We start from the raw sequence: 24,807 nt of genomic DNA, 5'->3' as shown, positions 1-24,807 counted from the left end.
CCAGTCCCACCTGGACATGTCAGGCACCGTCTCCTACTGAGCTATGGCCTTTCCCCCAACTGATTAAAATCTAAGGACCTGGGGCATGCTGCTCAGAAGTCCCAGTCTCACTCTACCCCCACTTCTGGCCATGCCAGGAGCAACATGCCACAATACCTGCCTTGTTGTTTCATCTGAACCTGGGCCCAAGGTTTGTTTCCTTCACATCAAACCACAAGGGGTAAACCAAGCTTTGTTCTGGGCTTGCTGGTCATGGCCTGGTTGGAGAGAAGTAAATCACACGCCCAGCTTCAGATGATGTGATGTGGTTTGCTGCTCCTGGCATGGCTAGGGGCATGGGAGGGGCAAAGTAGGGACATCTAAGCAGCATGCACTACTAGCACACTGCTCATTCGCATTTAAGTCAGCTATGGCCTAACTTGGCATGTAAACCAGGCCTGAGGAAGTCTAGAAAGAGTGAAGGAGAGAAGAAATTGAAGAGAGAACAGTACATAGGCATTTACTAGCTTTGCTTCTTTTGCTGCATTCTGCCAGCATGGACTCCTTTAAAGAAATAAAGATATACCTTTGGTTCCTTTGCCTTCTTTCGGTTTCTGTTTTTAACTTTGATAGTATTATTCTAGGCAGAAAAAGAGATGGTTTAGTAGTGAACACCGCCAGGAAACAATATTAGCATAACACTGCTTACTTTATTTGCACATTCTATTTCCATTCTTCACCTTTGCCAGCAAGGAAACCAAAAACCCTACACCTGTTTCCTCATTTCTTTTCTACTTTTCCCCTTCAGAGCAACATGACGCCGTGTATAACTATTTCAGTAAGAGCTCATCATGATGACAAAAACCAAAACTAAATGATCGCCGTGTGGTGGTACCTTCCCCTTTGAAATGCTCCTCCCTCAGATATGAGGTTGGTGCTATCGCTTTACTTATTTTGGTGCTAAGTGGAAAAAATATATTGGTTTACCCAGGTTTTTGCAGGAGTCTGTTGAGCCTACCACGACATTGCATGCCTTGCTATGTACGTATGAAGGGTCCCTTAATGCAGTGTTCCTCAACCTTGGGTCCCCAGATGTTTTTGGCCTACAACTCCCATCATCCATGACCACTGGTCCTGCTAGCTATGGATGATGGGAGTTGTAAGCCAAAAACATCTGGGGACCCAAGGTTGAGGAACACTGCCTTAATGGATGCAAGAAGAAGGTTCTGCAGGACAAGCCACACCAGCAGAGATCGGGATACACAGTGCCTCTAACAAGCTAATATGCATCATGATAAACACTGGAAATTTGATGAATACTGGAGATTTAAGTCTCAAGATTCCAATATCACATGACTGGGCTGAAAGGGGTTTGGAACAGGTTTAAGTCTTTCCTTGCCATGTTATCATCCCCACCGCACCTCAGAACACCCCTTTCAGGGGACTTTCACTAGCGTGAAGTCCCACCGGCTGAGCTGTGGTAAGGAGACACCCTGGCGAATCTCTGGCTCAGTTGGGATGAGAGACTTGTGCCCTGGCGCAGCTGGCAAAGCCAAAGATCTCCTGAATGAAAAGCTCTCTCATCCCGGCGGATCGTGGGTTTGGACTGCGCTGTAACTCTGTAACAAATGTATGTTATAAAAGCAGCCGTGAAAAATAAAAGGGGAATGCTCTACCTAAATATATTAGAAAGGGCTCTGATCGCAATGTGTTTGCTTCAATTTCAAGAAAGGAATAAACATAAAAACTTACTGAGGCAGTTGCATTCTCTTCCTTCCTTATTACAGTATACCGATTATCTATTTTTAAAATAAATTTTATTTAAAAAACAAAACAAAAATCTAAGACAAAAGCACAAAACTCTGAACAGTTTTGAACAATTGCGCCATAACTTTAGTAAACAGCCCTGTCCTCTCGCGGTTGTGCATATGCTTTAAATCATTATGCTATATAGAGGTATGTAACCATGTTGGCCAAATAATTACAGTACTTTGATAAGAGGTCTGAGTTCTGACAAGAGAGTATATTTTTAGCTGCTTAAAGCCAATGGTTCTGAATCAGAAGAAACTTGCCTATGTCCTGCTGAGATCAATACAGTCGTACCTTGGTTTTCAAATGCCTTGTGACTCGAACATTTTGGCTCCCAAACGCAGTAAAACCTGGAAGTGAGTGTTCCAGTTTGCAAACCTTTTTGGGAAGCTGAATGTCCGATGTGGCTTCCGCAGCTTCCGATTGGCTGGCTTTGGTTTCTGAACTTTTTCGGAAGTCGAAAGGACTTCCGGAACGGATTCTATTAGAGAACCAAGGTACAACTGTACGTGTTTATGACTCAAGTGATATTGAATACATAAACACCATACACAGCAACAAACTCAGAACCCGCCCCATAAAGAAATCAGCATCTCCCCACAACTGCAATTAAAAGGATAATGGAACATGGGGTTTTGCATTTTCTTCCCCACGTGGCCTGAACCATGTGCACAGAACCTACAATTCACCTGATCTGAATCCTTTCATTGCTGCCCACCACTGTTCCCCTCACAAAATTGACAGAAGTCACTGATAAAGTTAAAGGGATGATGAACTCCCTTTGGTCATCCTAGTATACTTACCCATGTTATCAAAATAGTCATCTAAGCACTGAAGGAGAGATGGAAAATTCTCTCTGTTCTCTTCTAAGAGCCATAAAAAACACCGAAGTTCTATCAACGATAGCTCGTCTATCATATCTAGAGATATGCAGGTGAACTCCCTGCCTAGTTTAATGCCATATTTCTCATTCCACAGCACTGATATCAAGTCCAGATCAAGCTGTAAGATGCATGTTCCATACTTGGCGAAAAATTGTTTTGTAGCTTTTAAACCTGCAGAAATAAAAATAAATTCTAACACCAAAAAGTGGATTCACATAACAGAAGCTATTTTGACCTCAGGGCAGACACGCACAAGGATTTGACCTGCTTACATTTCAAGGAAGCATTCTTTGGGGTAGATCTCCAAGAATTAGACCAACTAGACGGGGGATAGTATAGTGAAAAACTCAGTATCTGGAATTTGTTAAAATTACCAGCTGGGGCGGGGGAACGACACTAGGAGCCATTGCTCTTTGCAATATGCAGGGAGGGAAGCTGTGAATACTATTGTTGGGTTGTATCCAACAGTATCCTTCTGTTCACAGAAAGGTTTCTGATCAAGTGAAGGCATTTGCTAATGGAAAGGAGGAAGCCATTTTCACCAGTTTCCCTCCTCTGAAAATCTGCTCCGGAGGGTTGTGGGACCATCTGGAAGAGCATGGAATGTAGTGGTGTGTGTGCAGGGAAACTCAAGAGAAAATCACTTCCCTCTCCTCCCACCAAGTCATTCATAAAGGCCTCTGCCAGATGAAAAGTCCATCTGGATTCAGACCACTGAGAGCTAGCTATGGATAAAAGTATCCTATCATAAACTAACCACGAACAAAACTGATCCTCACAGCTGTCAGAATGTTGTCTGCCTGAACAGTATGAGAAACGGCAAATATGCAAAAGCAAAACTAGCGGTGTGCTAACAGTAGGCATAGGCAAACTTGGCCCTCCAGATGTTTTGGGACTACAACTCCCATCATCCCTGACCACTGGTCCTGTTAGCTAGGGATGATGGGAGTTATAGTCCCAAAACGTCTGGAGGGCCGAGTTTGCCTATGCCTGGCTAAGAGTAAAGAACAAATGAGCATCTTGCTTTGAACCTCTTCTCAGCAAACAATTCTAAGCAGGAAATGTGCAGTCTAATATATAGAGACTATTTTGAGAATATTAAAGGAGCATAATAAAACTTAGAAATTAGTACAAAAATAAAAAATAAGGATCAAGAAGTGCATTGGAAATGTAATTATTGCTACCCAAATTTTGCTTGTAAAAAACTGAAAACAGCAATGATCAAAACTTTGGAATGTTGCAGGAAATTACAAGGGCATAAATTTTCCGCTTACTTATATCCTCGCTTTTGATATTTTAAGCATAACCTTATGCTTTAACTATAAATATAAACAAAGAGGGATTTGTTTATCGGAATTATTTACAAATCCAGTTCTAACTTTTATTTTCCAGGTCAGCTGCAATTGCAGCCAGCTCTCATATCTAATGTGAACAAGCCTAATACATAAATGCTCAGGAGTTAAAACCCTGTAATGGAACTAAGCCGCAGTTTTATGTTACTGTATAACCACAAATAAGTTGGTCTTACCATTACTATCAAGATGTTTCATTAAGTCATGTAGTCCAGGATCCACTTCTTCAAGCTCACTTAAAACATGAACAAAAATTCTTGTCGCCACTCTATTATTTTTGTTAATTACGGAGCTTACAATCTTATCCATTACTTCAACTGAGGTTACACAGTTTGTTGAAAACAGTGTGTGGTCCGCTTCGCCAATTACCCACCACGAAAACAGTTCATTAAGAAGTTTGAAGCCATCATGTACACCTGTCCGTATTGTCTCAAAATTCTGCATAATAAGCTGCAGGAATCTATCCCCAGCAAAATAATTCTTGTGAACAAGACCACCACCGCTCCCTAAGATTAAAAAGCAAAAACAAAACAGTGAATGCCCAGATACACAAGAGAAATGCAGGACCCCACATGGGGGGGGGGAATCAAGGTATTCTCAATACAGGTATTTACTGTCACATACCTTTATCACTATCATCATTTGATATAGAGTCTGCTGTGTGAAGTACTTCTGCAAAGTTCCCTAGTGACAGTAAAGTGTCTTCTTTCATTAATTTCCTCTTCAATTTCCTCTCCTGTTTTTTCTGTAGGGTCCTAGAACTGACACAGCCAACTTATAGTGAAGCCTTTTATTTTTAAAAGCAATTGGACATTTTTCAATTGAAATGTAAATATTCGAGACTACCACTCTTTCAAGAAAAATAAGTCTCCTGGCCTGTTAATATATGACAGAAGCTCCCGAGAGAGTCAGCCAGCCTTTTAATGAGCTGCCTGACTGTATCAATCATAGCAGGCACATGAAGACGCAATCCGGTGGCAATACTTATGTGAAGGTCATCACAACACTAAATGCGAACAGGTCTTTAAGTTTCCAAATATATTCAGAATTGTATCCAGTAAGGTCCTTCCAGCAAACAAAAGCCTCCCTTAACCAGAGGACGAGATAGAGACAATTTTGGCCAGTTTTCCTTACCCTACTCTGAATATTTCCTGCCTTGGACAACAGGTGGCGATACAAACCCCCATGTTCTTCAGTGAGACTACCACCTTGTACCTAGGAAACTTACCTTGTGCATTCCTGTTTAACAATGGGCCGTGGAGGATTCTTGCTTTTTATTTTATCTTCAAACTAAGAGGAGAAAAGAAAAATGGTTGCTTCAAAGATTTATTTTCCGTAACAGTGCTTTACTAGAACTGTAGAAAATAAAATAGATACTGTTTTGACAAAAATGAAATTTATATAGCATGATAACGAATTTGGAAATGTTGAATGCAGGTAATAATAAAGGTTTCTTTTCATCTAATTCCATTTCTGGTATTTATATTATAAAAAAATACCAACCAGAAATCAATTCTTACCTCACATTTGATTAAACCAGTGGAGCTGAAGACAGCAATATTAGAAATGAGACCTCTACAATCTGGAGTGAAACATAGCTCTCGAAGGAAGTCCTGTGGGTGTGAGCAAAAAATGGAGTTGTAGAATTTCACTACAGAGGCTGCAGAGGTAAAGCATTAAATGTTTGATGTTACCTTGTCAGTTTTATCTGTATATCTTGCTGCTTTCAACTTCTTCCAACAGCTTACATGAAACTCCACGTTACATTGGTCACAGCAGGTAACACGTATAAAACCCTAAAGTTTGGAGATCACAGATAAGTGAGCACTGTGAGTTCCAACAGTAAGGCACCATTTATATAAGGAATATCCAAAACATATTTCGCATAAGCCTCTTAAGAGAAAGTCCACCTAAATTTAAAGTATTTGAAGTTCCTGTTCAACAACCTTCATATTTACCTTGAAATCTGGGTCGCTAAAATATATTTTTATTTTCTGCGCTTGGCACTGCTGGTAGCGACAAATTGCATGTGGAGTTGGAGGAAACCTGCATTCTTCAATGTGATCTTGCAATATAACCTATTAACCAGCAAAGAAAATTAAATATTGTAACATCTTCCCTGGAAATTGTGTACTACCAAGTGTGCGTGTTGATAAATGCAGTCTCATCAAGCAGAATACTGAATATTAATCATTTCCTCGACTTTCAATTTCTTCCACTTTCCACTGTTCACCACGCCACAGAATATTAGGCTGCCTGTTAGGTAGGAAGGAATTCAGCCCATCTGTATGAGGCCAGGCCTTCAAAGTTGGCTACAGTGATGCGAGATGAAGCCACAGTTCTGCTCATATATTCATAGAATCACAGTTGGAAGGGACCCCAAGGGTTATCGACTCCAAACCCCTGCAATGCAGGAATCACAGCTAAAACATCCCTGGCAGATGGCCACCCAAGCTCTGTTGATAAACCTCTAATGAAGGTTTCCAAAGTAGTCCATTCTGCTGTCAAGCCACAAACCAAGCAAATGGGTTTATTGCTTTTTAATTTTGTTCTGTGAGGAAGAACTCACGGGCAATCTCAGTGATGAAGGTGCAAATAAGTGAATGGTAACTGACCTAAATACAACTTCTGATGCTAGGACAATTTAGCTAATTAACTGAGGTATTCTACAAAGATCCCATATTCAGTGCAGCTGGCAAGTCATTCAAGAGACTTCCTTGCCATTCAGGGAACCTTAGCAGGTATTTAGATTCCCATTTGCTAAAGGCAATCCTTATACTGGAAAGGATGGAGAGTCACACATTCAAGTACGCTCACCTCCACTGAAGATGAATGTAAGATTCTCTGTTTTACCAATTTGTTCCTTGATGTAGTCCTCAGAATAGACAGAACTTATCCTGGACAGCCACCACACAAATGATATACAAACTGAGTTTTGTTTTGTTTAGCTTCACAGGATAACAATCTTACTTACTTGAAATTTTTCTGTTCTTGTCTCTTCAATAACTATGGAAGTTGTAGGCCACGTCAATACACCAGGCATAATCTTATGACTAACCATGGTCTTTGATTTCAAAAACTGGTCCAGAGCTTCTGAAAACCTATTGTGTACACCAAAAGACACAATGTCATACGCTATATCCTAGTGTCGGCATGTTTCGTGTTTAGGAATCCAGTGAAAGATGAATGTCATTCCTCTCCCCACAATCCCAAACACAGTATGAAAATGGGAAGTAATTGTGGCTGGTTTAATTTTTAGTTCTGGCTATTTATTTATTTTATATACCACCCTATACCCAGAGGTCTCAGTGCGGTTCACAGAAAAGATCACAATGTATAAAATCAAAATAAGAACAATAACGCCCCCCCAAAAGAGCCACATTTTAAAAGGGTAAAGGATGTCAATCAGATCAACCAAAGGCCTGGGTAAAAAGGAATGTTTTTGCCTGGCACCTAAAAGTGTATAATGAAGGTGCCAGGCGAACTTCCCTGGGGAGAGCATTCCACAGACGGGGAGCCACTGCAGAGAAGGCCTGTTCTCATGTTGCCACCCTCTGGACCTCTCGAGGAGAAGGCACACGAAGGAGGGCCTCAGAATATGATCTCAGGGTCCAGGTAGGTTCATATGCCTTTCTAACAGGAGGTAAACGTCAACTCTGGATTCCATAGTCCCTTTCAAAATGAAGAGGCAGCTCAAGTCCAACATGCCCACTCTCCCCTCACCTTGACACAGTAGTGCAGCGGTGAGGGCTGCCGCGATTGTTTACTCATCTTGCTTGCTTCCTGATCACTTTTGGCAACGGCTGCTTTCCCTAGAGCAAAAGGGCAGACTTCCCTCTTCTCCCAGGCAGCTTCTCACAAGTTATCAGAGGGAGTAGAAACCCATTTGCTAGGGGGAAAACAGCCACTGAGGGCAAGTGGAAAGCAAAAGCAGCCTGTACAACAGGAGTGGCTTAGAATCCCTCCTTGTCAGAAGAGCAAGCCATGGGGGAGTCTTCACCACCCCATGCTCCTTGAACTGCATGCTGTAAGTCAACTTGTTGACCAGGGGTCAATACAGAGGGAGGTTTGATTATGAATAACCCCTACATCTTAAACAGCACCAAGCCATCAAACAAAACTGTTGGCTATCACATTTCTTTCCAATTTGATCAAAGGCCACAGGCATATTTTTAGCTCTCTCACTAAACATCTATTTCATCTCAAATAAGCCTGCCTTCACAGAGAGCGGTATTAGCGGACAACTGAATAGGTAAATGAAATTTCTGAATTCCTCCCTAAAGTTCACACACATGATACAAAAGTTTTTTCCTCTTTGGTATTCTTCTCTAGTGCGAGTAAATGCGAAATGGACAAGTTCAAGAGGTGCAAGAACTGTCCTCAGACAAAGTATTTAAGTCATCGGGTTTTTAAAGAACAAATGAGCTCAATTTCTAAAATCAACATATTATACTCACCTATTTTGTCTCAAATATACTTTTCCAATTCCATAATGTGCTAAGCAATCAAATCTCACTTTCTCATACTTCTCAATTATGTTATTGAAATGGTCTTTGGCTTTGGTTAGTTCCTTTGAAAGAAATGAAACGGTTTGATAATAATTTCAAACACAAACAAAAGAGCAAAAGGCAAAAGAAATACGAAGCAAAAATAGTTACAGCACACAATGGAGATTTCAAGACTTCTTGGGATAGCATGAAATCTGATAAAGAATGTTAGATGCTTACCATAAAGGTAAAGCCATTTCAAAATAACTGAGGTTGAGAATTTTGAGAATGACATGTGATGCCTTCGTAGATAAATCAGACCATTTTTGTTTTCAATATGTGTGGTATACCACAAAGGTTACTAATACCACGAGGATACAAAAGGCCTCCAAAGTAAAATAAACTAATACATTTGCCTTCTATGACTGCATTTCAGCAAAAAATATAGGCACCTATGGGACAGTACTATGCATGATTGTTAGTTTTGGTTGGAAATTTCCACCATAGTGACGTGTACTGCAGAAGTTGAGGCTCCGGTACTTTGGCCACCTCATGAGAAGAGAAGACTCCCTGGAGAAGACCCTGATGTTGGGAAAGATTGAGGGCACAAGGAGAAGGGGACGACAGAGGACGAGATGGTTGGACAGTGTTCTCGAAGCGACCAGCATGCGTTTGACCAAACTGCGTGAAGCAGTGGAGGATAGGGGTGCCTGGCGTGCTCTGGTCCATGGGGTCACGAAAAGTCGGACACGACTGAACGACTGAACAACAACAACAACAACTGCAGAAGTAAGCTACTTTAAGATTTTGAAATTTAAATAATATGGACTTCTCTAGTGTATGATAGAAATGTTACATAATCTCTGTCCCATGTCAGGATAGCAGTCATGAAGTTTCCAGACTCCTTGCCTACAGGTCCTTGGGTTCTTAAGTTTCATACTCTTTTTTAAATAAAACAATACCCCCATGACTGCACACAACTCATTGAACATATGGTTGAAATATTTGTTCAAATTGAAGAAGATTATTTATACAGTAAATTTGCATATGGGTTCAATTTCATGATTTCAAGATTTGAAATGAGTCACAAATAAAAAAAGATGGCATTTCCCTTCCATCATAATACCCTGCTGCAAACAGCTTAGATGGGAACAAGTTATTAATTCCTGTGCTAGCTAAGTCAGCAGCCACCCACTGTTCTAATAAGACATTGGGGGAGGGGGACTGTCCAACACGTAATAGCTTGAATCTTACCTCAGGCTGCCCTATTCCAAGGAGAGCAGTAGCATAGCCATAGAGGAGGACAACATAATCAACAACAGCAAGGTTCAATGGCTGCATCAAGTTTGAATAATAATAATAATAAAGAGAAGACAAGAAAAAAATGTTTGTCATTAAAAATCACATCCTCAAGTTAATAGAACTTGACAGAAAGAATGGTATCCACTGGAACCTGTACTTTATATACATTCAGTTTCTGTCTGCTCAACCGCATCTGATCCCTATCCTAGACAATATTACTTTGTTCATAAATCTTTAACCCAACGTTTTGCAAACATCTAGAATGATATACAACCAGGTCGTACTGAAGAGTAGGCTGAAATCAATGGACTGCCCATTGATTTCAATTAGTTTATGCTGATTATTTCTAATGGTGGATGCCACCCTTAGCCTTACAAAGAACTGAATCGTAGAAGTAAGTTATTTTGCCTTTATAATTTACTGCGACACAGAAATTAGAAAGACACTTTCCCTTTGTCTACACAAAATGCACAAAACCTGGAAGACGGATTTCAGAGGCACTGAAAAACCATTTTGTATATTTCCTGTTCTGTTTTCCAGAAATTTCAATTACTTAGCACAATATAATAGCGGATGTACTTCTTAATAAAACTAACCTTTACCCTTTTCTTAGGAATGCTTAAAAGAACCATAAACATATACAGAAGGTAAAACTTATCTTGAGCAGACCATGATATTCTTCCTATTACCTGTAGGTTGGATGGATCTAGAATATTTAACAATCGTGCAAAGGATTGTTCAGCATTGTGAAAGCGTTGATCCATCAAAGATATACATCCATCTTCTACAGAACTCTTCAATGTTTCTAATGACAGTATTATATTCCCCTGCAGAAATCAACAAGGGACAAATGTTGTCTTTGTTTCCTTTATCAAAACACTACGCTTATCAGACCAGTAATACATGTTGTTTGAATTTAATATTTTGCATTTTTATTTCATTTTACAAAAATATTACTCAAATGTTAATTCTATAGCAATCTTAGGGAGCTGAAATGGCATGCAAACTGCAACACAAACAAACCCAGGAGACCTTGAGACTATTCAAATAAGCCCTTCAAAATATGTACTATGCCAAGCTGGCAACATAGATAAAAGTCAAAGGGGAGGGGGGACAGAAACAGGTCGTTTCCATGATCTGAGTATTCTGTTTATAAGGACCCACCTGTCCCTTTCCTCCAGGAATAAGAGCAGGGCCAGGATGCCACTGTCGACTAAGAAGGAAGAACTTTCACAACAAATTCAATGTTTCTTACCCCTGCTCCCATTTAAGACAAACCCATCCTGTTCCTTACAGAAAGAACTGTACAATCATTAGCATATAGCTCTCTATTATCTCAATTTGGATTGCAGTCTGGCTGGAAGACTACTACGAACATAAAATGCAAATAAAAGTGGGTAAAGAGTGGGGGACGCGGGTGGTGTTGTGGGTTAAACCACGGAGCCTAGGGCTTGCTGATCAGAAGGTTGGTGGTTCGAATCCCCGTGACAGAGTGAGCGCCTGTTGCTCGGTCCCAGCTCCTGCCACCTAGCAGTTCGAAAGCACGTCAAAGTGCAAGTGGATAAATAGGTACCGCTCCGGCGGGAAGGTAAACAGTGCTTCCGTGCACTGCTCTGGTTCACCAGAAGTGGCTTAGTCATGCTGGCCACATGACCCGGAAGCTGTACGCCGGCTCCACTGACCAGTAACGCAAGATGAGCACCACAACCCCAGAGTCGGACACGACTGGACCTAATGGTCAGGGGTCCCTTTACCTTTAAAGACTTATGCAGCTGGCATACTGTATTGTGGTCTTCCCCTGGACATCAGGCTAAGAAGAAATCCTGGCTGAGACTAGGAAACCTGCTAACAAGGGCTTATTTCCAATGCTGCACTTGTGGGGTTCCACTGGCACAAAAAGACTTCCTCTCCTCCCTCCATGTGCCCCCAAAATATATTCTGGAGTGTCCCTGAACCCTCCAGAGCCGATTTTGAGCACACCCAGGGGACAGGAGAAGAAAGCTCCACTGCAGGCATGGATGTATAGCACACCAGTGGAGTTGCAGTGTTAAATACAGCCTACAATTTTTAAAAAGTACTTGGTGCTGTGTTTCACTTGTACATGTGGAGTTAACACTATGAACCCAACCAAATCCAGTAACAAAAAACTGCCTGGTTTTAAATATTCAGTGGAGGCTGCTGCTGCATACAGTGGTACCTCGGGTTACAGACACTTCAGGTTACAGACTCTGCTAACATAGAAGTAGTACCTTAGGTTAAGAACTTTGCTTCAGGATGAGAACAGAAATTGAGCGGTGGTGGCAGCGGGAGGCCCCATTAGCTAAAGTGGTACCTCAGGTTAAGAACAATTTCAGGTTAAGAACGGACCTCCAGAATTAAGTTCTGAACCTGAGGTACCACTGTAATGTTCTACGTGCCTTTCACCAGCCATCTGTAAACAGCATTGCTGACATTCAGTAAATTCATAAATTTGCAATGCCACACTTTTTACATATCTGTTACCTGTTGCACAGTACTACAGGGAGCTTTCTGTTTGTCCAGACATTTTTGAGAATCAGTTTTTGAATTCAGCTCATCTCTGGAATTAAAAAACACAGTTACTTCTGTCATTAATAACTCAAATGCACACACATTTCATGCTCTAAAAAACAACAACCTGGGAAACTTGTCTCTGGGAAACAGGGATTGTCCCCAACCTCTCGTGTGCACCAGGGACCACTGTCCTGGTGACGTTTTTTTTCCCCTCAGCTATGATGGCCAATAAAAAAAATGTGGACACCCAGGTATGAAAACTACAATAAATAAAAGTGTTAAGGTGAAACCCCAAAAACATTTCAAAGGGAAGTTCTGAATCTGAAAGTATTTCCACTATTATAATGCAAGAGAAACTATACCTTGTCTTTTCAAAGTCACTCATTTTGCTCCTGGATTTTCCTGGATTTTCCCTCAGCCCTGTCATGAGGGGGAGGGGGGAAAATAATTTTGAACCTGGTTATTTTCCTTAAAAAGAACCACACACGTTGTATCAAAAATTTCAAGGAACTGTCCAAAGAAGCTGAAAAATTGACAGGGCTGAAAAAAGCAACATGCTGATGCTTAAAAACTGACTGTTATGTGCCAACACGGTACAAATCTGACTCTGATAATTTTGATGTCTTTACCTTGGTCTCTGCAATAATTTTCAAGCTTCACTCAGAGAAAAAAAGATGCAAGGATTGCTGAACAGAAATGGAATGAATTGTGTGTGGAGGCACCAGATACGGAGGGCAGCAGGGAGCAGCGTGCAGAGGCCCTGATCCTGTCACGGTCGTGACACCAGAGCCACTCTATCATGATGGAGCAACATTACGGCACGGTGTGTGCCGACATTCGACACCCACATTGGGGGACCCAAGTCGGCGCCTCTGCCTGACACACTAATGTTCTGCGGTATCCATACCATGGAGCACACATGGTCTAACTTATTTTAACTTACCTGACGAAATATCTGAAAGACGATCTTTGTTTTCTTTAATTAAGGTATTAGCAGCTACCTGTGAAAAGATAAAAAATGAGCGTTTCCTCCCACCGCACCAGAAAGGGGCATGTTGCTAAAACCACCCACCTGAATAGATTTCCTTGATATGAAGAGTTGTGCATGTTCAGCCATGGAAATGGAAGAACTCAAATACTTCTACCAGGAAGGCATCTTAGGCCGCGAGTTCCAAATCTCCTTAACTGTCTAACTGTGCTCAGAGCAGGCTGGCAATGTTAAAATACTTGCTAAATCGGATGCGCTGTTACAAATGGCAAAGATTCCTGGGGAAGAATGCAAAGCATCTGTGTGTATTCTTAACTGAAGCCCAACACACCCAACTTGCATAATGTAACTTAGGAGGAAGCTACACCGCCTAACCTAAGGACTGGAAGGCAGGTTTAGCCTTCACTGCCTAAGCGTGTACAACAGTAATGCTTCACTTTTCCCCAGGAAGAATGAATTCCTCACCAACCCACTTACATGAAATAAGTAAACGGATGCATTCAGGAAGCTGCTAGGGTAGGGCTAAACATGCTCACAACCCCTGGTGACCCTTGTGCTCAAGATAGGGAGGGGGGCAGATTTTGCTGCCTCTTAACCTGGCCCTATAGAAAAGGAAGGGAGCTTCAAAGCTTCAACTCTGTTCATCTGTATTCCCATCTTTGGACTATGTTTCCTGATCACAGTGCAAAAGGGTGTGATATATCAGCACCTGTGCTTCAATCTGCCTATTGCTATTTACCAAATTTTATGTAGGATATTAATTATTCCTACACAGTGGTACCTCGGAAGTCGAACTGAATCCGTTCCGGAAGTCCGTTCAACTTCCAAAACGTTTGGAAATCAAGGCACAGATTCCGACTGGCTGCACAGGAAGTTTCTGCAGCCAATCGGAAGCTATGGAAGTTGCGTCGGATGTTCGGGTTCCAAAGAAAATCTGCAAACCAGAACACTCACTTCCAGGTCTGCGGCGTTCAGAAGCCAAAATGTTCGACTTGCAAGGTGTTCAGGATCCAAGGTACTACTGTATGCTAAGAATTCTGGGCTAAGCAGGGCAGAGAATGACCTCCAGGCACCTCCCAGTTACAGTATCATCTACTGTCTGCCAATCAATTGAGATTAGGCCCAGTTCATCCTGTTCCATGCCCCACTCCGGGTACTAGCAAAAGAAACTGCATTTCAAATGCAGAATGTGATCGCTTTTTATCAAATTTCACAACAGAATGAATCCATCCATTCCTCCTTTCCTGACTCGACTGAGATTAAGAAGGCATTTTAAAAGGTTCTTTCTGTGCACCTGCGCATGCCTAGTTCATAAAACCTTAATACAAGAGCTGCTGTAGCATAGTAAACAAGAGAAAGAGCTAAAATGCAATGCCCCACTCAACTCTCACCCATGTGATCTCAGGCAATCCATTCTCCCTCAGCCCACCCTCCCCCCCATCTGCATAACAGGGATAATAAATACCAACCTCTATATTATTTTGTAATTTTTACAACTTTATTATACACTGAGTGCTCTTAACATCTGAAAGCACTATATAAATGGCTTATATGCTCCTTTTTCAGCAGCTGGCAGGAAGAAGGTGACTAGCTTCAGCTCCACTACTCTTTAAGATGTTCTTGGCGAACAAAACAGAACCTGCCCCAACACTTGCCCCAAACAAAGAGCTGAGGGGCTCAGATATTATCAGCTCCAGCTAGTTTATGTGGAACCAAGCTTCCCTGCTGCTGATTGGCAGGAAGCAGCTATATGTCTACTGCTCTTAAAGAAGAAGCCCCTCAGACTTCCGGCGAGGCAAGATGGCGATCGGCATGGAGCCGTGGAGCTCCTGAGGGCAGTCAGCGCTGTCTGATCCACCCAACCGGCTTCTGTGCCGCCAGGACCGCCGCGGCCGCGCGGATACCGGGGGTAGCAACCGTGAAGACACCGGACCCCCTGCCCAGCGAGCCCATGAGACTGGGCGGAACCCTGAGCCCCGAGGCCCATCCGCCTGGGACGGTCTGCCCCACGGAGCACTGGTGCTCCAGAGGCTGAAGGGGGATGCCCAGCTCCTGCTGCTGTTGCAGCCGCCCCCAAGGAGAAAGAGCCGAGGGAGAGGAGAAAAACCCTTGGGGAGGCCCCAACCCCCTACCGCCACTGGCGTTACCACCACGCCACGCCGCCACGCCCTGGGGAGGGTGAAGCCCGGATCCTGTGACCCGGCACTGACGAGGGAGGACAGGTAGGCAGAAGAAGGGCACGAGGAAACGCAGGCCCAACCCGAGCCTACCCCCCTCCCAACGACTGGTGCATTGGAGGGGGGCCTGAACGCAGAGGGAGGCCCTCTGGGAAGACATCGCGTTTTCAGGGAGGGGGTTAAAATTTTCCCCCGCCTTAATTACTATTTTTAGTTTATCTTCCCCGCTTCCTCCCCCCTAAATTCATTTTTGTTCTTATTGTTTGTTTGTCTGTTTGCTTGCTCGGCCCCCCATTCAATTTTTCTTTCTACTCTTTTCTTCTCTTCTTTAATTAAAGCAGGAAATATATATATAATAATTAGAAAAAAACCATCCTAGATTACTCCCTTTTCCCCCTCCATCCCAGCTTATTTTATTTTTTGATTTTGACTCTCTATTATCAGTAACATTGTTACTATTTTATTCCTTCCTTTCTCCCCTCTCTTTCCTCTTCCCACTCCCCCTTCTTTTTTCTCTTTTCTTTTCTTTCTTTCACCCCCTTATTTTATTTTGTTTTTGAGTGTGTATATATATATTGAGTGTATTCTTAAATTAAAAAATAATAATCTCATATTAATATTACCATCTCCAACCTCTATCATTATTCTTATTATTTCCCCCCCATTCGCACCTTCCACCCCACTCTTGACTTTCCAACTCCACCCCTGTTCTCTAGCCCCCCTTTCTCTCCCTCTCTCCATTTCCTCCCCTTTCTTTTCCTTCTTAATCAAATCCCCCTTCTCTAGCCTGTTTGTCAGCCTATCTTTTAGGGGGGAATCTCTTTCCCCCCACCCCCACTTAAAGCAAAACCTCTCCCCTATAGTAGCCACAACTATAAGTTTATTAGCTTCTGTTGACAGTCATCAACAGGTTTTCCACACCTATCAGCTGATCACCCATTCCCACCACCCTTCTGAGTAATACCCCTCCCCACTCCCTCACTATATTTAAGGGTCTGGTGACTTCCATTTCAGTGTATCTGAAGAAGTGTGCATGCACATGAAATCTCATACCAAGAACAAACTTAGTTGGTCTCTAAGGTGCTACTGGAAGGATATTTTTTATTTTATTTTGTTTTGAATACGAGAAATACGTAAGATAACCAAGCAAGTGCTAGAAATTACCCCATAATTGGTCTTACTAAACATCTTCCAAGACAATAATGCCCACATACAACACAAAGAACTCATAATCCATCTAATCTCAGCAGCCAGAAACATCATAACCAGACACTGGAAAGACCTGTCAGGAGTAAGCATGGATCAATGGTACCAAGTGGTAGTATGGGAAACAGCCCTACTAGAAAAACTAACCAGTAACCTGAAACTGACACGGGGACAAACAGAAGAAGACACCTTCACCCCGGTATGGTTCCCCTTAATCAAACACACAGCCCAACAAGACAATGACAAAAATCTACGGACAGCATACAAATCAACATGGCTAACCTGACCAAAAGCACTCACCCACCCCACTCACAGAGGAAACCAAAGATCACCACAGCCAACCACAAATAAACAATCACACCCCACGCCAACCCCAATCTCTCTCACCGCCAAAGGAGCACAAGCAAAACAACAGAGAACCTGCACAAACAACACTGACACCAAACCCTACATATATTAAGTAAAATAGAAACATTGTCACCCTACCCCACCCATCTCCCCATCCCACCCACCTCTCTCCCCCTTTTCCTCCTAATGTCTCAACAAACGAAAATGACTTGTAAAAATGTTACATGGAAAAAATACAAGAGAGACATTGCACTACCTTTGTAAATCAAGAAAACCTCTAATAAAAAATACTTTTAAAAAAGAAGAAGCCCCTCAATTTGAACGGGAAGAAAGTAAGTTTTTCAGTTATTACTTGCTCAATACCCAGTTAGCATTCAAAAGGCTATCAAATAAAAACCCAACGTAATTGTTTAATACCTGTTTTTTCTTGCTTTTGCCAAAATTTCCACCCATTGAAAAGGAGCACTGCTGTAATTTAACTCTGCATACGCACTTTGCCAATCTCCAAGTCTACAGCCTTCTCTTTAGTTTCATTTCTCTAAACGGCTAAATGAATCACTTTCTCTTCCCAGGTCCGCCCTTAACTTCTTTTGTGTGCGTTGTCACAGGTTCAGCTAACTGTGGTGAGCCAACCGCCTCTCATCTAGAACAGCCGTCATCACTCTACTACTTATTTGCACAATGGCAGGTAAAGAGGACGGACGGGTTAAGCACTCTTTTTTTTTATTTTTTTATTACAAATCATATTTATTAAGGTTTCCAATAAATACAGGTTAAGCACTCTCAAAGTAACGTGAAGGGCCTGCAACCCTATCCTCTTGATGTCAAGGGACTAAGTAAATTCATGAGTCCACAGAATTACTGCTAGGTAATGTGGTATCTGTCGCGGGCCCTTCGCCCTGTACAGCCCACCCCCGGACGTTTTACGGTCTATGAGTGCTGCACCAACGACAAACAGTCCCCAGCTGCAGCCCTCCAGACTACTAGCTGGATCCTGCTTACTTCATTCACCACAGACGAGGATATTGTGAACTAAAAAGATGTTTATTGCGTACAAAGCTTGTGGTTGCTGATAAAATAAAGGTTGTTCAATAAGCTTATAACAGTTGTCCTATACCGGCCTAATACCTCTAAATGTTACCGGCCTAATACCTCTAATAGTTAACTAAATATCATTAACAACGCGTTTCACAATCTCTTTATCCTCTCTGCTAACATCCACCTAAGACTCTAAACTCCCAGCTCTATCTCTTGACTCACACTTCAACTCCAACTCCCCGCACTTAACTCCTCCTGCCCACACTTCAATTCCAACTCTAACTCTAACTCTGACTCTAACTGCCTTACTGCCCACTGGGAGGGGTGTTTTATACCCAGGCTAAGCCCGCCCCTGAGGGTTCTAACTGTCAGAACACTTAACCCCTACCTGGCATGAGGCTAGTTCTCCACAGTATCAACTAGATAGGATGCTCTAGCAGACATGGGTTTAGGAATCACCCAGACCAGGGGTCAGCAAACTTTTTCAGCACGGGGGTGGTCCACTCTCCCTCAGACCTTGTGGGGGCCCGGACTATATTATGAAGGGGGGGGGAGAACGGATTCCTATGCCCCACAAATAACTCAGAGATGCATTTTAAATAAAAGGACACATTCAAAGAAAAACACACTGATTCCCGGACCATCCGCAGGCTGGATTTAGGAGGCGATTGGGCCGGATCTGGCCCCCGGGCCTTAGTTTGCCTACCCATGCCCTATGTGAACCTTCTCCAAAGATGCTCAGCTAGAGCTAATTCTGTTGGACTTTCAGCACCAGATGAAGACATTTGTATTCTCCCAGGATTTTGATATATTTTATTTTCAGATGTTTTTACTACTGCCTTGCTGTTCTTATTGCTGCTTTTACTAGTACCTTGTTGCTTTTATTTTTGTCTTGCTGCTATTTTCACTGGGGACGGGAATTAAGCCTGATTTTAAATTTGTTTTATTATACCATGAGCCACCTTGGAAGCCGCTGAAAGATAGCCAAAAAAACTTAAATAATCGGAAAAGGTTACTTAACGGAAACTAAAAGGAACGTAAGGCAGATAAGGAAAAACATACAAAAATAGCAGGTTGTTGTTTTTGTTGTTATTCCCTACTCACCCTTCACCATAAGGTCGTAAGGCAGGGTATAACAACGTAAAAATACAACATTAAACAGTTTATGACTTTGCTAAGCCAGGACAAAATTATTAAGAATAACAAGAAATCTTAACTAGAAATGTGGGTAGAAAATTACTCTTGAAGGTAAAGGGAAAGGGACCCCTGACCATCAGGTCCAGTTGTGTCTGACTCTGGGGTTGCGGTGCTCATCTCGCTCTATAGGCCGAGAGAGCCGGCGTTTGTCCGCAGACAACTTCCGGGTCATGTGGCCAGCATGACTAAGCCGCTTCTGGCGAACCAGGGCAGCGCACAGAAACACCGTTTACCTTCCCGCTGGAGCGGTCCCTATTTATCTACTTGCACTTTGACGTGCTTTCGAACTGCTAGGTGGGCAGGAGCTGGGACCGAGCAACGGGAGCTCACCCCGTGGCAGGGATTCAAACCGCCGACCTTCTGATCAGCAAGCCCTAGGCTCTGTGGTTTAACCCACAGCGCCACCTGGGTCCCTAGGACTCTTGAAGAGCAAGACACAAAACTCCCCTTCAAACAATGACTACATTTAATTGTAGGAGGAAAACATAGTTTTAAGAGTATTAAAAGTAAGCAGGTATTAAAAGTAAGCCTGAAGCTTGCCTAAGCCTTCCTCCCCTTCTCCTGCAAGCGAAGGGAAGGATTTCTGTTACTGGCTGGCAGGAAACATTATTTACTGCATTTGGACAAAATTGTAAACTATCTCATATCCAACAACATCTAAAATAAATAACAAAAATGGAATTTGTATTATATTTGCTATTGTGACCTTCTTACTGGTGCCAGAATCCAAAGGTGCTACAATCCAGGAGATATCGCCCTATGTATTGCTTCACAATCAACCAATATGGATGAGCCTGTGCTATTACATTGTGCTTTCCAGCTATTTAAGAATATATATGGCTACTAACTAAGCAGCACAGATATTTGCTTTCTATCTCATAGAGAAACACTCTTTTCGCCCAGTAGCAACCACTCCTGCTTCTGAAAAATTCCTAGTTATAGCTGATCCTATGGCTATGCATATTTACTTGGAAGCAAGACTGGCTTTGCTCAATGGAACTATTTTTATGATTTAAAAAGTGCTACATTTAAAAGGTTTGTTGCTTTTTTCAGTCACATTCACGGATCTTCTTGTAACAGGCCAAGTAGCTAGTTGCTTGCCAAGTTCAAATAACTTTAAAGTGAGAGAAATTAATACAAAGCCAGGCTAAATCACTGCCAACAAAAAGTTAAAGCAACAGCAGAGTCATGGTTGGCAAGGTAAGGAGCAGGAACCTAAGAACTCTGAAAAATATATTCATGTTTAAGGAAATTTCTGACAGCACTGCCTTCCAGTCAGCAGCTCTCAGTAGCATTTGCATTTAAAAACAAGCAAACAAAAACAACTTGCCTTTGTATGCTTCTGTTTACCAAGATTGTTGTCGGGCTGTGTTTTCTTTTCATTGTCGGACTTCTTTGATTCCTGGGCACTGACTGAAGGAGATTCTGAAGAACTAAACCAATAATTCAAAATAAAACACACATTGTTTGTGGGGGGAGGGGGATCCCTAGAAGATTGTGAATGGTTTTAGGATCCGGAAACGTTCTTTTGCCATCATTCTTTGGTAATAAAATAAAGCAACACCCTAGCATAAGATCTGTTCAGTTGTTTTCTGCAACATTTACATTAAGAATAACCGTATCTACAAATGCAACCTTTTTCATTCAGGATCCACTTCCCTTCTTTACAGCAACAAGAGAGTAGCTGGGCTCTTAAGAGGCACACAGGGCTGTTTTCCTTTTCTGGGCAGTGAAGGACAGTTCTGAAGGCAGTTTTCAGAACAACTGACACTGCCCCAACATTGGAAGCAGAGAATGTAAAAAAAGATAAAGGACCCCTGTACAGTTAAGTCCAGTCAAAGGCGACTATGGGGTTGCAGCGCTCATCTTGTTTTCAGGCCAAGGGAGCCAGCGTTTGTCCACAGACAGCTTTCTGGCTCATGTGGCCAGCATGACTAAACCGCTTCTGGCACAATGGGACACCGTGACAAGTGCCAGAGCACACGGAAACGCTGTTTACCTTTCTGGCACAGTGGTACCTATTTACCTACTTGCACTGGTGTGCTTTTGAACTGCTAGGTTGGCAGCAGCTGGGACAGAGCAACGGGAGCTCACTCTGTCACAGGGATTCGAGCTGCCAACCTTCCTATCGACAAGCCCAAGAGGCTGAGTGGTTTAGACCACAGCGCCACCCGTGTCCCTAAGCAGAGAAGACACCAGGGCAACAAACATGTGAGTGAATGGTCACTTTTAACAAGGTAATTATCACAGTCTGTTCTTTTCTGCTTTCCATTGCCTTTCTGACCTGTTTACAATTCCTCCTTCTCCATAGCCATGCATATATGTACCCACAACTCAGGATAACACTTCAACTCATCTGAGCAAATGGACAGTGCCCCACAAAAGCTTCTGCCAGAATAATTTTGTTAGTCTTCAAGGTTCCACAAGACAATTTATATTGTTCTTTATTATTCCTTCCTTCCTTCTTGAGGCTGTCCTCAAGGTCTGCTTGCTTTATAGCGAGGCGAGAGGAGGGACGGACAGGAGTCCCTTCCGCCCCTCTCCCAGCTCACTATAAAGCAAGAAAAGGGAGAGCCGCTTACACGCTCTGCACATCTCTCGCTAGAATATTTTTTCCCTTGTTTTCCTCCTCTAAAAACTAGGTGTGTCTTATGGTCAGGTGCGTCTTATGGAGCTAAAAATACGGTAACATAGCCCACTGTTACTTTACTCTTATTTACTTTCACATATAAAGTAAAATAGAATTAAACTTACTTTTTCTGAACTACTGACTTCTTTATTCTGTGTTTATTTTGTTTCACACCTAAATAAATGATAAAGAACAGCTGATTCATTAAATAAAATTTATCATACAAAGTATTTTACTGTAATTAAAGACAATCTTAAAGAGGAAAGGTTACCTCTCATTTCATCAATTTGTTTTTTAAATTTCTCATGTTGCTGTATAAGATCCTTAATTCCTTCAGGATTATTTCTGCACAGTTCTTGACCTTTCTCATTGGCTTCTAGTGCTTTTTTGTGCTCCCCCAGGAGATAGAGTGAATCACAGAATCGATAGTGTCCCTACAAAAAAAAGAACACAAAATTTACCACCCCCCTAAAGAGCAGGTTTTGCGAAATAAAAACATTTTCACTCCTATTTTCATCGTATGAGTCTAAAAGCCCGACACTATTTACATTTGCTTAAAAGTAAATCCTATTATGTTCAGTGCAGTTTAGACACGGGTAAATGTGTTCACAGGATTGTTGCCTGTGCAGAGGATTCTATCATTTTTCCAGGTGGCATGAAGAATATCCAAACAAATTAGGATTTGGGTGTGCAGGAATGTAATATTTACAGATCAGCAGGCAGGCCCTTCCACTACAACTACTGCTTATCCTTCAGTATAATTGTTACATTCAGACAGCTGCATAATTCATAACCCTGCAGAGTAAGACCCCATATATAAACATTCTACATGATCTTTTTGTCATCCTTCCCTTTTGATAAACTGTACACAGTTGTACCTTGGAAGTCGAACGGAATCCATTCCGGAAGTCCATTAGACTTCCGAAAAGTTCGGAAACCAAACTATAACACTCACTTCCGGGTTTGTGGCGTTCGGGAGCCAAAACATCCGAGTACCAAGGCGTTCGGGATCCGAGGTACGACTGTATTTGCAATGGATAGGTTCCAATGGTGTTATTCCATGAATAGGAGAGGAGAGATTTACATCTACTAGAAACTTAAGTGCACGACTATACTTGTTAAAATTGGGTAAATGAGCCCAAAGAGACTATGCCCTAAAAATAACTGGTAGGGGTCCTTTCAATTAAGAAGCTGTCAATGACATAATTCCTACCTACTCACAAACATATTACATTTAGAGATCTTTTATATATTAACAAGTTTAGAAATGCTTTTAAATGAATAAAACTATTGCATACAGGGTATCTATCCTCCTGTGGTATATAACTAGTCAAATTAACTCAAAAAGGGAAGCTTCCTATTTATATAATGGTTAATGTTCAATGTTTTCTGACTTGAGTTCCAGCAAAGATAGATCTGTGAAAAAAATGCAGCTAACCTTTGGCCAGTTGGGCTTCAAAATTACGGCTCTCTTCCCATCACACAGGGCTTTTCTGAAAACAACAAGAAGTTAAAATACAAATGAATGAGAAAAATGTTCTCATTCAAATGCGGTACATTCTTAAGCTTTTCAAATTGTAAGACTAAATCCAAAAACCTGAGAAAGTTCTGTCTTTAAAAGAGAAGAAATTTCACTCACCATGAATTCCCATTCTGGAAAGCAGACAAAGGATTCTTCAACTCAGAGATAGCATCTCCTCCTGGGGTGAGCCAGTTTCAAATTCTGACATCACCAGGGGGAGAGGGTATTTTTGTATTCACAGACCTAGACTTGCAGAACCAAAGCCTTTCATGTTTACCTCCCTGAATGCTACTGACTACTGAGTAAGACAGTCAATGGTCTTTCCATCTATTTGAATGCTTGTTCCTGCCAGGTTTTCCTTCTGAGTATTCTCAGACGATACGAAGAAAGATATTGATCCAAACCAACATTGCAACAGTTCAACGCTAACAGGCTTCGTCAACAGAAAAGGGTATCTCTGAAAGGTCCAATATACCATCCAGCATTCCGACAAGTCTAGTCTGAACCCAAACTCTAAGCTGGGCAGACTGTCCACTCTGTAAAATTGTAATCTATGCTAATTTGCAATAAATAAATAAATAAATAAATAAATAAATAAATAAATCTTACTCCTCAAGGAGGAGGAGTAGTAATATTCACCTCCAAGATACAGAAAAGCAATACAGAACAGGTTGGGATCCAAAGAAGTGGCTTGGGTCATACCAGTGTGTGGATGACTCGGTTCGGGGGCAGCTCATAGGCCAGTAAAATGGTCTTCATGGGCCGCATCTGGCCCATGGGCCGCACGCTGCCGGCCCCTGGACTAGAGTCACTTATGTAACACTAAACCATAGTTTAGGGTTCTGATCAAATGTACTGTAGTCACTGAATCCCATGAAAAAAGTATACTTACTTATATTGTCCAGTTCGGATAAAACAGAGAGCCCGGTTGCCATAAAGAATGTGATTTTCAGGCCTTTAAAAAAGGTTAGATTGCATTCAGTTTATTAAGTAGAAAACTCTGAACCAAAATGGTCTCCTGAAAGTTGAGTCATATATGTAAATATCCAAGTTGACTTTTCTGCCTCAGTTTGAATTTTTGGTAGTAGTTAATATGCAAGGTTTGAAAAGCTGTGGTCTGCATAACAAACTCATTGAGAATAGTCTACAGCACAGTCTCCCCATGTAGGCTGAATTCAGAAACAGGTACACCTGCAGTCCCACAGTCAGCCTAACCGAAGCTAAAAGTCGCAATTATTGCAGACAACATAGGTAGTGATTGCTGCAAATAGTAAGTACTACTGATAGGCACAGCACTCAATTTCAGTAGTACTGATTTGTATTAAGTGGGTCTACCCAGATACATTGCCAAGCATTG

At 42.0% G+C, this 24,807-nt stretch overlaps 1 protein-coding gene across 3 annotated transcripts in view; it reads right to left on the bottom strand.

The window, feature by feature from the left end:
• The window catches only part of TTC3 (tetratricopeptide repeat domain 3), a 59,476-nt gene that overhangs the window by 20,454 nt on the left and 14,215 nt on the right, over positions 1-24,807 (bottom strand). For all 3 annotated transcript variants that reach the window (XM_033147013.1, XM_033147014.1, XM_033147015.1), the window contains 21 exons: positions 24,343-24,405; positions 23,367-23,421; positions 22,200-22,362; positions 22,054-22,102; positions 20,630-20,732; positions 13,289-13,346; positions 12,708-12,765; positions 12,316-12,391; positions 10,503-10,640; positions 9,766-9,846; positions 8,482-8,594; positions 6,999-7,125; positions 5,983-6,102; positions 5,719-5,820; positions 5,545-5,637; positions 5,253-5,314; positions 4,649-4,785; positions 4,201-4,530; positions 2,592-2,843; positions 1,732-1,778; positions 566-619 (listed from right to left, as the gene is read on the bottom strand). In XM_033147013.1, coding sequence (XP_033002904.1) covers positions 566-619; positions 1,732-1,778; positions 2,592-2,843; positions 4,201-4,530; positions 4,649-4,785; positions 5,253-5,314; positions 5,545-5,637; positions 5,719-5,820; positions 5,983-6,102; positions 6,999-7,125; positions 8,482-8,594; positions 9,766-9,846; positions 10,503-10,640; positions 12,316-12,391; positions 12,708-12,765; positions 13,289-13,346; positions 20,630-20,732; positions 22,054-22,102; positions 22,200-22,362; positions 23,367-23,421; positions 24,343-24,405 — 2,281 coding nt within the window. The remainder of the gene's footprint in view (positions 1-565; positions 620-1,731; positions 1,779-2,591; positions 2,844-4,200; positions 4,531-4,648; positions 4,786-5,252; positions 5,315-5,544; positions 5,638-5,718; positions 5,821-5,982; positions 6,103-6,998; positions 7,126-8,481; positions 8,595-9,765; positions 9,847-10,502; positions 10,641-12,315; positions 12,392-12,707; positions 12,766-13,288; positions 13,347-20,629; positions 20,733-22,053; positions 22,103-22,199; positions 22,363-23,366; positions 23,422-24,342; positions 24,406-24,807) is intronic.

Source organism: Lacerta agilis, chromosome 4 (assembly GCF_009819535.1).
Source record: "Lacerta agilis isolate rLacAgi1 chromosome 4, rLacAgi1.pri, whole genome shotgun sequence".
Classification (NCBI taxonomy): domain Eukaryota; kingdom Metazoa; phylum Chordata; class Lepidosauria; order Squamata; family Lacertidae; genus Lacerta; species Lacerta agilis.
This window is presented reverse-complemented; position numbering and strand designations above follow the sequence as displayed.